The following is an 11864-nucleotide window of genomic DNA, read 5'->3' as shown; positions in this document are numbered from 1 at the left end:
TTTTGAGTAGTGGAATAACTGAGGATGCTCTGCTGCTGCCTGAGCGTTGCAGATGCTGACTGTGCATGCACTACTACACTGCATGGTGTACCCAACACAACTTACGTCTCAATGTCTCGCCTGCAGCTTCCTGCTCATATGCCGCACCCCAGACACCCACCTTCTGCTTGCTACCAGAGATGCTCTCCAGATCCTGAAGAAGCGAGTTCTTCCTTTGCTGTAGAGCCCGTTCCAGCTCCTCAAATGTGGAGCAGATCTCATTCACGGCGGCGTTCTTCCTTTCGCTGAGCTGACGACTGATTTCACTCACCAGGTCAATGGCCGAAGTCAACTGGGGGATTCTTGGGTAACAAAAGGCAGACATCCTGTTAGAAACCCGTTGGTGGGAACTGCACCCTGCCCGGGCCCGCCCCCTGTGGTGGCCAACAAGACTTTTTCTACATTTCCCAGTGGCCATGATGAGAGTAGTAGTGAGTGGTACCTGCTCCGTATGCTGTCTAGCTGGCTGCGCAGTGACGCTTTGTGCTGATCCAGGACATCTTTCAGTGGGACGGTGCAATGTTCCCGGTGTTCCCCCTCTGTGCACTCCACACACATGGCCGTCTCACATGGTCCGCAATAATATTCCATCGTCTACAGGGTAAGGAGAAGGTTATGGGGAGAAAAAATATAGGGGGAACCTGCTAGTCACCTTACTTTAGTGACTAGGGCAAGTGATAGACCAAGGTGAGCAGTCACCCCCTTAAACTTGGTGACTGGGCAGGATTAGGGGGTGAGCGCTCACCCTGTCCTGGAGATTGGGGCAGGATTAGGGGGTGACCGCTCCCCCTGTCCTGGTGACTGGATCAGGATTAGGGGGTGACCGCTCACCTTGCCCTGGTGATTGGGGCAGGATTAGGGGGTGACCGCTCACCGTGCCCTGGCAATTGGGGCAGGATTAGGGGGTGACCGCTCACCCTGTCCTGGTGACTGGATCAGGATTAGGGGGTGACCGCTCACCTTGCCCTGGTGATTGGGGCAGGATTAGGGGGTGACCGCTCACCTTGCCCTGGTAATTGGGGCAGGATTAGGGGGTGACCGCTCACCTTGCCCTGGCGATTGGGGCAGGATTAGGGGGTGACCGCTCACCTTGCCCTGGCAATTGGGGCAGGATTATGGGGTGACCGCTCACCTTGTCCTGGTAATTGGGGCAGGATTAGGGGGTGACCGCTCACCTTGCCCTGGTGATTGGGGCAGGTTTAGGGGGTGACCGCTCACCTAGCCCCGGTGATTGGGGCAGGATTAGGGGGTGACCGCTCACCTAGCCCCGGTGATTGGGGCAGGATTAGGGCGTGACCGCTCACCTTGCCCTGGTGATTGGGGCAGTATTAGGGGGTGACTGCTCACCTTGCCCTGGTGATTGGGGCAGGATTAGGGGGTGACTGCTCACCTAGCCCCGGTGATTGGGGCAGGATTAGGGTGTGACATTGCATATCTTGCCCTGGAGATTAGGGCAGGATTAGGGGGTGACCGCTCACCTTGCCCTGGTGATTGGGGCAGGACAGAGAGGTTGCAGACGTGTGGCCATCACATGGGAGGACACTTTGCTCCTGTCGCCCACTCTCCGGGCTCCTCTGCAGAACTTCCATAAGGTTGGTGATGAAGAAGTTATTCTGTAGAGCAGAGACCCCTCGTTCTGGGAGGATGGAGGTCTGTCGGCACACCGGGCAGGACAGGGTCAGGCTCTGTGGCGGAATGTAGCTCTGCAGACACCTGAAAGCAGACAAGGAGATTAAAGGGATTAGTGGATTCTACCTGCATCATGAGCAGAATTGTGGCTGCCGTTCACACCTGGAGAAGGCTCAGTGTGACGCTGTGATATAATCCCAGGATCCGGGTGTGGTCAGTGTGATATGATAATCCCAGGATCCGGGTGTGGTCAGTATGACGCTGTGATATAATCCCAGGATCCGGGTGTGGTCAGTGTGATATGATAATCCCAGTATCCGGGTGTGGTCAGTGTGATATGATAATCCCAGGATCCGGGTGTGGTCAGTGTGATATGATAATACCAGGATCCGGGTGTGGTCAGTGCGATATGATAATCCCAGCATCCGGGTGTGGTCAGTGCGATATGATAATCCCAGGATCCGGGTGTGGTCAGTGTGATATGATAATCCCAGGATCCGGGTGTGGTCAGTGTGATAGGATAATCCCAGGATCCGGGTGTGGTCAGTGTGATATGATAATCCCAGGATCCGGGTGTGGTCAGTGTGATATGATAATCCCAGGATCCGGGTGTGGTCAGTGTGATATGATAATCCCAGGATCCGGGTGTGGTCAGTGTGATATGATAATCCCAGGATCCGGGTGTGGTCAGTGTGATATGATAATCCCAGGATCCGGGTGTGGTCAGTGTGATATGATAATCCCAGGATCCGGGTGTGGTCAGTGTGATATGATAATCCCAGGATCCGGGTTGTGGTCAGTGTGATATGATAATCCCAGGATCCGGGTGTGGTCAGTGTGATATGATAATCCCAGGATCCGGGTGTGGTCAGTGTGATATGATAATCCCAGGATCCGGGTGTGGTCAGTGTGATATGATAATCCCAGGATCCGGGTGTGGTCAGTGTGATATGATAATCCCAGGATCCGGGTGTGGTCAGTGTGATATGATAATCCCAGGATCCGGGTGTGGTCAGTGTGATATGATAATCCCAGGAGTGTGGTCAGTGTGATATGATAATCCCAGGATCCGGGTGTGGTCAGTGTGATATGATAATCCCAGGATCCGGGTGTGGTCAGTGTGATATGATAATCCCAGGAGTGTGGTCAGTGTGATATGATAATCCCAGGAGTGTGGTCAGTGTGATATGATAATCCCAGTATCCGGGTGTGGTCAGTGTGATATGATAATCCCAGGATCCGGGTGTGGTCAGTGTGATATGATAATCCCAGGAGTGTGGTCAGTCTTCTCCTCACCATGTATGATCCCAGACTGAACATTCACACTGGCAGATATTGACCACACGGGATGACATCATCATAATCTTCCCTGGGTGGTGCCGTCTCCTGACTACACTCGCTGCCACAGTGGACACTTACTTCTCACAGAAGGTGTGCAGACATGGCAGGACCTTCGGGACATGGTAGCGCTCCAGACAGATGCTGCAGATGAGGAACTGCTTGTCAATCTGACGCACCACGGGGCTCGCCATGATAGAACGGTGAAGGCTTTGTGAGAAAACCTGCCGGAAGGAAAGACGGATGAGAAGGAGGAGAAGCTGAGACAGAAGAATCTACAGAGGGGGGGAAGGGGTGATATACATGGGGGCAAGATGGGGCAGAAGAGGCTAGACATGGCAACAGAAGGGGGGGAACAGTCTGAAAGAATACCCACCAGAGGTAACTACGGGGGATGATGTGACATACAAGGGGGCAAGGTGGGGCAGAGAGGCCAGGCACCGCAAGGGAAGAGGGTGGACAATCCAAGTGAAGACCCACCAGAGGTAACTCCAGGAGGTGGAATCTTCTGTAGAACCAGATCCTGACACATTTCTACTTCTGTTGATGATTACGGGGGCGGCCATCTTCCCACTTATTAACAGCAGCCTCGCAGACCATTGGAAGCTAGTGTCCGGAGAGAACTCAGGAGTTCATCAAAGCTGTGCCTCACTTTTATGTTGTGCAAAACAGCACTTTAAAAAAAAGTGGAGGTGGGCCACTTAATGGAAAAATGGTGTAACTTGCAGCCAATACCTACCCCAGCCCACAGGTGGTATAGACTTGTAGTCTATGGCACACAGACGGCCCAAGAGACAGGGTGTGTGTGCCCCTTCAGCCCAGGTTCACACAGATATTTGACGGATACATTACCTCTATTTTGGATATGTGACTGTGTAGTGAACATACTCGGTGACCTGTACATGAGGTCACTGTGCAGGGAGGGGGAGGAGGCGATCTGTGTACATCACTTTGTGAGCGCAATGGGAGAGTGTTGTGAGCATGCTTTCTGACATGTGCCAAGGTTACTGTGCAGGGAGGGGGAGGTGGTAGGGAGCTGTCTCCATCATTCATCGACTTCTACAGGAGAGTGCAGTGGGCACGTTCTGTGACATCTACGGGAGGTCACTGTTCAGGGAGGCGAAGGTGGTAGGGAGCTGTCTCCATCAGTCTTTGACTTCTACAGGAGAGTGCAGTGGGCACGTTCTGTGATATCTACCGGAGGTCACTGTGCAGGGAGGGGGAGGAGGTAGGGAGCTGTCTCCATCATTCATTGACTTCTACAGGAGAGTGTAGTGGGCACGTTCTGTGACATCTACGGGAGGTCACTGTGCAGGAGGGGGAGGAGGTAGGGAGCTGTCTCCATCATTCATTGACTTCTACAGGAGAGTGTAGTGGGCACGTTCTGTGATATCTACAGGAGGTTACTGTTAAGGGAGGCGAAGGTGGTAGGGAGCTGTCTCCATCATTCATTGACTTCTACAGGAGAGTGCAGTGGACACGTTCTGTGACATCTACGGGAGGTCACTGTGCAGGGAGGGGGAGGAGGTAGGGAGCTGTCTCCATCATTCATTGACTTCTACAGGAGAGTGTAGTGGGCACGTTCTGTGATATCTACAGGAGGTTACTGTGCAGGGAGGGGGAGGTGGTAGGGAGCTGTCTCCATCATTCATTGACTTCTACAGGAGAGTGCAGTGGGCACGTTCTGTGATATCTATGGGAGGTCACTGTGCAGGGAGGGGGAGGTGGTAGGGAGCAGTCTCCATCATTCATTGACTTCTACAGGAGAGTGTAGTGGGCACGTTCTGTGATATCTACCGGAGGTCACTGTGCAGGGAGGGGGAGGAGGTAGGGAGCTGTCTCCATCATTCATTGACTTCTACAGGAGAGTGTAGTGGGCACGTTCTGTGATATCTACAGGAGGTCACTGTGCAGGGAGATGGAGGAGGTAGGGAGCTGTCTCCATCATTCATTGACTTCTACAGGAGAGTGTAGTGGGCACGTTGTGTGATATCTACCGGAGGTCACTGTGCAGGGAGGGGGAGGAGGTAGGGAGATGTCTCCATCATTCATTGACTTCTACAGGAGAGTGCAGTGGACACGTTCTGTGATATCTACAGGAGGTCACTGTGCAGGGAGGGGGAGGAGGTAGGGAGCTGTCTCCATCATTCATTGACTTCTACAGGAGAGTGCAGTGGGCACGTTCTGTGATATCTACGGGAGGTCACTGTGCAGGGAGGCAGAGGAGGTAGGGAGCAGTCTCCATCATTCATTGAGTTCTACAGGAGAGTGCAGTGGACACGTTCTGTGATATCTACAGGAGGTCATTGTGCAGGGAGGGGGAGGTGGTAGGGAGCTGTTTCCATCAGTCATTGACTTCTACAGGAGAGTGCAGTGGGCACGTTCTGTGACATCTATGGGAGGTCACTGTGCAGGGAGGGGGAGGTGGTAGGGAGCTGTCTCCATCAGTCATTGACTTCTACAGGAGAGTGCAGTGGGCACGTTCTGTGATATCTACAGGAGGTCACTGTGCAGGGAGATGGAGGAGGTAGGGAGCTGTCTCCATCATTCATTGACTTCTACAGGAGAGTGCAGTGGGCACGTTCTGTGATATCTACGGGAGGTCACTGTGCAGGGAGGCAGAGGAGGTAGGGAGCTGTCTCCATCATTCATTGACTTCTACAGGAGAGTGCAGTGGGCACGTCTGTGATATCTACGGGAGGTCACTGTGCAGGGAGGCAGAGGAGGTAGGGAGCTGTCTCCATCATTCATTGACTTCTACAGGAGAGTGCAGTGGGCACGTTCTGTGATATCTACGGGAGGTCACTGTGCAGGGAGGCAGAGGAGGTAGGGAGCAGTCTCCATCATTCATTGACTTCTACAGGAGAGTGCAGTGGGCACGTTCTGTGATATCTATGGGAGGTCACTGTGCAGGAAGGGGGATGAGGTAGGGAGCTGTCTCCATCATTCATTGACTTCTACAGGAGAGTGTAGTGGGCACATTCTGTGACATCTACGGGAGGTCACTGTGCAGGGAGGCAGAGGAGGTAGGGAGCTGTCTCCATCATTCATTGACTTCTACAGGAGAGTGCAGTGGGCACGGTCTGTGATATCTACGGGAGGTCACTGTGCAGGGAGGGGGAGGAGGTAGGGAGCTGTCTCCATCATTCATTGACTTCTACAGGAGAGTGTAGTGGGCACATTCTGTGACATCTACGGGAGGTCACTGTGCAGGGAGGCAGAGGAGGTAGGGAGCAGGGCAGGCACATTATGTGCTTATCCGAGAAACAGGTTGGAGGTCAGGACAGGCAGCAATGAGTCAATACAGGAATCAGGCAGGAATTATGTCAGGCAGTGGAGGGTCAGAATCAGGAAACAGGCAGAAGTTAGTACAGAGGCATAGAACCGAACAGCAGACCTTAAGCAGGGCCTATCAAGCTAGATCAACCTATTGCTCAGGGCAGAGAATGAGATAAACCAGACCTGCATATATAGCAGAGCTGATTAACACACGAGAAGCAGCTGAACACAGAACCTTGCGTCTGCAGACTAAGGAAGTTCAGGGACAAACATCAGAATACATTTTTCCCCAAAAGGGACATAGGCATTAGGACCCGCTGGTGAAACACTGGAACTGCGACACACACAGGGTGAGTGAAGCAGCGCCCGTGCCAACCCAAAGTAGTGGGGCAGCAGCGGGCAAGGGCTGCCAACGTAACAGTAAATACTCATCTTTGGTCCGGAGACTTTCAAGAATTCAACAACAAACAAACAAACAGGATTCAACAAACAGGAGCATTAACATTCTCTTCAGGACCACAAACTTTTCCAGTCTATCAAGAAGGTTTCACCTCTCATCTCCATGCCCCCAATGTTCCTAACTTCAAACATGTCTTCAGTGCCGACCGCCGAGAAGACAGGGAAAGATTATTACTAGCTGGAGGAGGAGACACATGGAAGGCGTTAGGAAGACGTAAGGAGGCAGAGAGGCAAACCAGGTTCAATGAAACAAGGTTCCAACTTGAAGGAGAAATATTTTTTGAAGAAAGCCAGACCTTGTCCCTGGGCAAAAATTGAGACGGAACCCTGTGCATATGTTCTGCAGTTCTCTTCGAGGAGGCTTACAAGAGATCTGAAAAAAGTTACTGACAAGAAGATTTAGCCACAAAAACGCCAGAAGAAACAGGTGTTGGAAGAGGGATTCTTAATTAACGGTCTTAGACCACGAAAAAAGTCTTACAGGAGGACTCACTGGCAGGATAACTGCATGAGAACTCTGCCCAGGACAGCAAAGTGACCCCGGTGGCTGAGCAGGAACTGATTGTGTCTTACGAGTACCTTGGTGGCCGACCACCTTAGAGCGATGTGCCCAGGTCAGAAGTTGCTTCTTTTTGGCCAGAGGGACAAATGTCTTGCCAGGGGAAACGTCTCTTACTTGGACAGGAGTAATAGATGATACCGGCAGGGTCCATATTAGCACGATGCACACCTTTGTATTCTTATTTGAGGGATGGAAATGCAGAATAAAATTAAAGTTGGCAAAAAAACAAAACCCACCGAGTTGACGAGGGTTGAGTGTTGAGCAGGCTGAAGCCAGTTTCTTGTGATGGGTGTAAATGGGGACTGGGTGAATGGCACCCTCCAGGGGACTTACCTTACTCACCTATTATGGCGCTGACATAGTCTGCAGCCCTTTACAGACGTTAGCATCGGGCTGTCCCCAATGGGGCTCACCATCTACTTAACTATCAGTATGTCTTTGGAGTGCGAGGAAACTCGGAGGGAATCACACTCCTCGAGGGCCAATCTGATAGCAAGCAATCCCCAGTCCCAGAAGGAGTAATTCTGCTCATCAGAGGAGAAGGTCTTCGAGAAGATGCCAAGGATGTACATGTTCCCATTGTCCCCTTCAGGTACAGGAAAGCTGGCTCGGCCTCCGGAGTCCAATTCTTAGCATTTCCCGGTCTTCTGGGTAAGAGCCAAGACTGGAGCAGTCAGGGAGGAGAAGTGAGCAATAAACTGTCTGTAGTAGATGGAAAAAACCCAGGAACTACTGACCTGAAGACCAGGCCCAGTCCAGTCCAGCGGACAGCTTCGTGGGGTCCATCTTGATACATCGGTTGGAAATGAGACCTTTTTCAGATTTAGCCTTGAGCCTGTGTTCTCTCAGGGGCTGAAGAGCAGTGTGAACTAGGGTTGGGCGATATACCGGTATCATGATATACCGCGGTAGGTAGTAAAAAACGGCGATATGGTGATATCGCTGTTTCCTAATTACAGCAGTATTTTGTGATGTCATAGAAGAGGTCATGTGCGCTGACCGCTTCAAAATCTGCGTCCGGGCCGCCCGCCCCAGCATGATTCTATACCAATTGCTGCCCGCAGCGGCTACCCCGGCTCCTCCATGCAGGCTCCGCCGGCTCCTCCATGCAGGCTCGCCGGCTCCTCCATGCAGGCTCCACCCACTGACGTCGGAATCAGATGACAGGCTGCGCAGTGCAGGACAGGAGCGCCACCAACACTTCTGCCTACAGCCTGCAATACACCTTCTAGTAGGAGATGATACACAAGATTACTATAAACTAGGATGTCCCCGATACCGATACTGGACATTCGCAGAGTACTTGTACTCGTGCAAATGTACCCGATACCACTGCCGATACCTGCTGGCTGCTTGCGGCGGTGGAGCTCTCGGCAGTTCGGCGTGGGGAAGGAATTCTGTGACTCGCATTCCCGGCACCCGACCTCAGAGGACGCTGTGATCCGCGCAATTAACCCCTCAGGTGTGTCACCTGAGGGGTTAATTGCGCGGATCACAGTGTCCTGTCAAAGGTCGGGTGCCGGTAATGTTCTTCATTCTCTGCATTGGTGGCAGTGCGCCCGCCCTCCCCCCCCCCCATCATTGGTGGCAGTGGCCACAGGGTCCCCACTCCCCCCCCAATCATTGGTGGCAGTGGGCAGTTCCGATCGGAGTCCCAGCAGTGTAATGCTGGGGCTCCGATCGGTTACCACGGCAGCCAGGACGCTACTGAAGTCCTGGCTGCCATGGTATGTTAGTGAGCAGCATTATACTCAGGTGCGCCGTGGCCGCCGGGAGCTCCTTCTTCTCATAGGTCTGTTTATGCTATAAGCATTAGCAATGCGCAGCACAGACAGAAGACAGTCCGATTACAGCGATACCACATTTATATCGTTTTAGGGGGGTTTTGTTTTTACAGCGTTCCCTCAGAGACAGGTGTCAATCACCAATAGGACCGTCTCCTAGACCAGAAAACAAACAGATAGAAATGGATCAATTACAAGTTATACTAAATTAGACTAAAACTATAGATCAATCTGCTCAGCTTCTCCTGCTCTATAACACACTGCCTGCAGATTACACGGTGACAGGTTCTCTGTATATATAATCTGCTCAGCTCCTCCTGCTCTATAACAAGCTGCCTGCAGATTACACGGTGACAGGTTCTCTTTATATATAATCTGCTCAGCTCCTCCTGCTCTATAACACACTGCCTGCAGATTACACGGTGACAGGTTCTCTTTATATATAATCTGCTCAGCTCCTCCCGCTCTAACACACTGCCTGCAGATTACATGGTGACAGGTTCTCTTTATATATAATCTGCTCAGCTCCTCCTGCTCTATAACACACTGCCTGCAGATTACACGGTGACAGGTTCTCTGTATATATAATCTGCTCAGCTCCTCCTGCTCTATAACACACTGCCTGCAGATTACACGGTGACAGGTTCTCTTTATATATAATCTGCTCAGCTCCTCCTGCTCTATAACACACTGCCTGCAGATTACATGGTGACAGGTTCTCTGTATATATAATCTGCTCAGCTCCTCCTGCTCTATAACACGCTGCCTGCAGATTACATGGTAACAGGTCCTCTTTATATATAATCTGCTCAGCTCCTCCTGCTCTATAACACACTGCCTGCAGATTACACGGTGACAGATTCTCTTTATATATAATCTGCTCAGCTCCTCCTGCTCTATAACACACTGCCTGCAGATTACACGGTGACAGGTTCTCTTTATATATAATCTGCTCAGCTCCTCCTGCTCTATAACACGGTGCCTGCAGATTACACGGTGACAGGTTCTCTGTATATATAATCTGCTCAGCTCCTCCTGCTCTATAACACGCTGTCTGCAGATTACATGGTGACAGGTCCTCTTTATATATAATCTGCTCAGCTCCTCCTGCTCTATAACACGCTGTCTGCAGATTACATGGTGACAGGTCCTCTTTATATATAATCTGCTCAGCTCCTCCTGCTCTATGACACGCTGTCTGCAGATTACATGGTGACAGGTCCTCTTTATATATAATCTGCTCATGCTCTCCTGCTCTATGACACGCTGTCTGCAGATTTCATGGGGACAGGTCCTCTTTATATATAATCTGCCTCAGCTCCTCCTGCTCTATAACACACTGCCTGCAGATTACACGGTGACAGGTTCTCTTTATATATAATCTGCTCAGCTTCCTCCTGCTCTATAACACGCTGCCTGCAGATTACAATGGTGACAGGTTCTCTTTATAATAATCTGCTCAGCTCCTCCTGCTCTTTAACACTCTGCCTGCAGATTACATGGTGACAGGTTCTCTGTATATATAATCTGCTCAGCTCCTCCTGCTCTATAACACACTGCCTGCAGATTACACGTGTGACAGGTTCTCTGTATATATAATCTGCTCAGCTCCTCCTGCTCTATAAAACTCTGCAGATTACACGGTGACAGGTTCTCTGTATATAATCTGCTCAGCTCCTCCTGCTTATATCACACTGCCTGCAGATTACATGTGACATGTTCTCTCTATATATAATCTGACTCAGCTCCTCCTGCTCTATAACACGCTGCCTGCAGATTACATGGTGACAGGTTCTCTTATATAAATCTGCACAGCTCCTCCTGCTCTATAACACGCTGCCTGCAGATTACATGGTGACAGGTTCTCTGTATATAAACTGCTCAGCTCCTCCTGCTCTATAACACACTGCCTGCAGATTACACGGTGACAGGTTCTCTTTATATATACTCTGCTCAGCTCCTCCTGCTCTATAACACACTGCCTGCAGATTACACGGTGACAGGTTCTCTTTATATATTATCTGCTCAGCTCCTCCTGCTCTATAACACGCTGCCTGCAGATTACACGGTGACAGGTCCTCTGTATATATAGAATCTGCTCAGCTCCTCCTGCTCTATAACACACTGCCTGCAGATTACATGGTGACAGGTTCTCTTTATATATTATCTGCTCAGCTCCTCCTGCTCTATAACACGCTGCCTGCAGATTACACTGTGACAGGTCTCTGTATATATAGAATCTGCTCAGCTCCTCCTGCTCTATAACACACTGCCTGCAGATTACACGGTGACAGGTTCTCTATATATATAATCTGCTCAGCTCCTCCTGCTCTATAACATACTGCCTGCAGATTACACGGTGACAGGTTCTCTTTATATATTATCTGCTCAGCTCCTCCTGCTCTATAACACGCTGCCTGCAGATTACACGGTGACAGGTCCTCTGTATATATAGAATCTGCTCAGCTCCTCCTGCTCTATAACACACTGCCTGCAGATTACACGGCGACAGGTTCTCTGTATATATAATCTGCTCAGCTCCTCCTGCTCTATAACAAGCTGCCTGCAGATTACACGGTGACAGGTTCTCTTTATATATAATCTGCTCAGCTCCTCCTGCTCTATAACACACTGCCTGCAGATTACATGGTGACAGGTTCTCTTTATATATAATCTGCTCAGCTCCTCCTGCTCTATAACACACTGCCTGCAGATTACACGGTGACAGGTTCTCTTTATATATAATCTGCTCAGCTCCTCCTGCTCTATAACAC

General features: G+C 50.8%; 1 protein-coding gene across 1 annotated transcript in view; it reads right to left on the bottom strand.

Annotated features, from left to right (window-relative positions):
- TRIM3 (tripartite motif containing 3) overlaps positions 1-11864 on the bottom strand; it is a 42685-nt gene that overhangs the window by 15804 nt on the left and 15017 nt on the right. Inside the window, 4 exon segments of the mRNA XM_040426700.1 lie at positions 161-341; positions 482-633; positions 1518-1752; positions 3088-3230. Coding sequence (XP_040282634.1) covers positions 161-341; positions 482-633; positions 1518-1752; positions 3088-3200 — 681 coding nt within the window. The 5' untranslated portion in view covers positions 3201-3230.

The sequence above is a fragment of the Bufo bufo genome, chromosome 3 (assembly GCF_905171765.1).
Source record: "Bufo bufo chromosome 3, aBufBuf1.1, whole genome shotgun sequence".
NCBI classification, from domain to species: domain Eukaryota; kingdom Metazoa; phylum Chordata; class Amphibia; order Anura; family Bufonidae; genus Bufo; species Bufo bufo.
The sequence above is the reverse complement of the archived record's forward strand: the minus strand, read 5'-3'. Positions and strand labels throughout refer to the sequence as shown.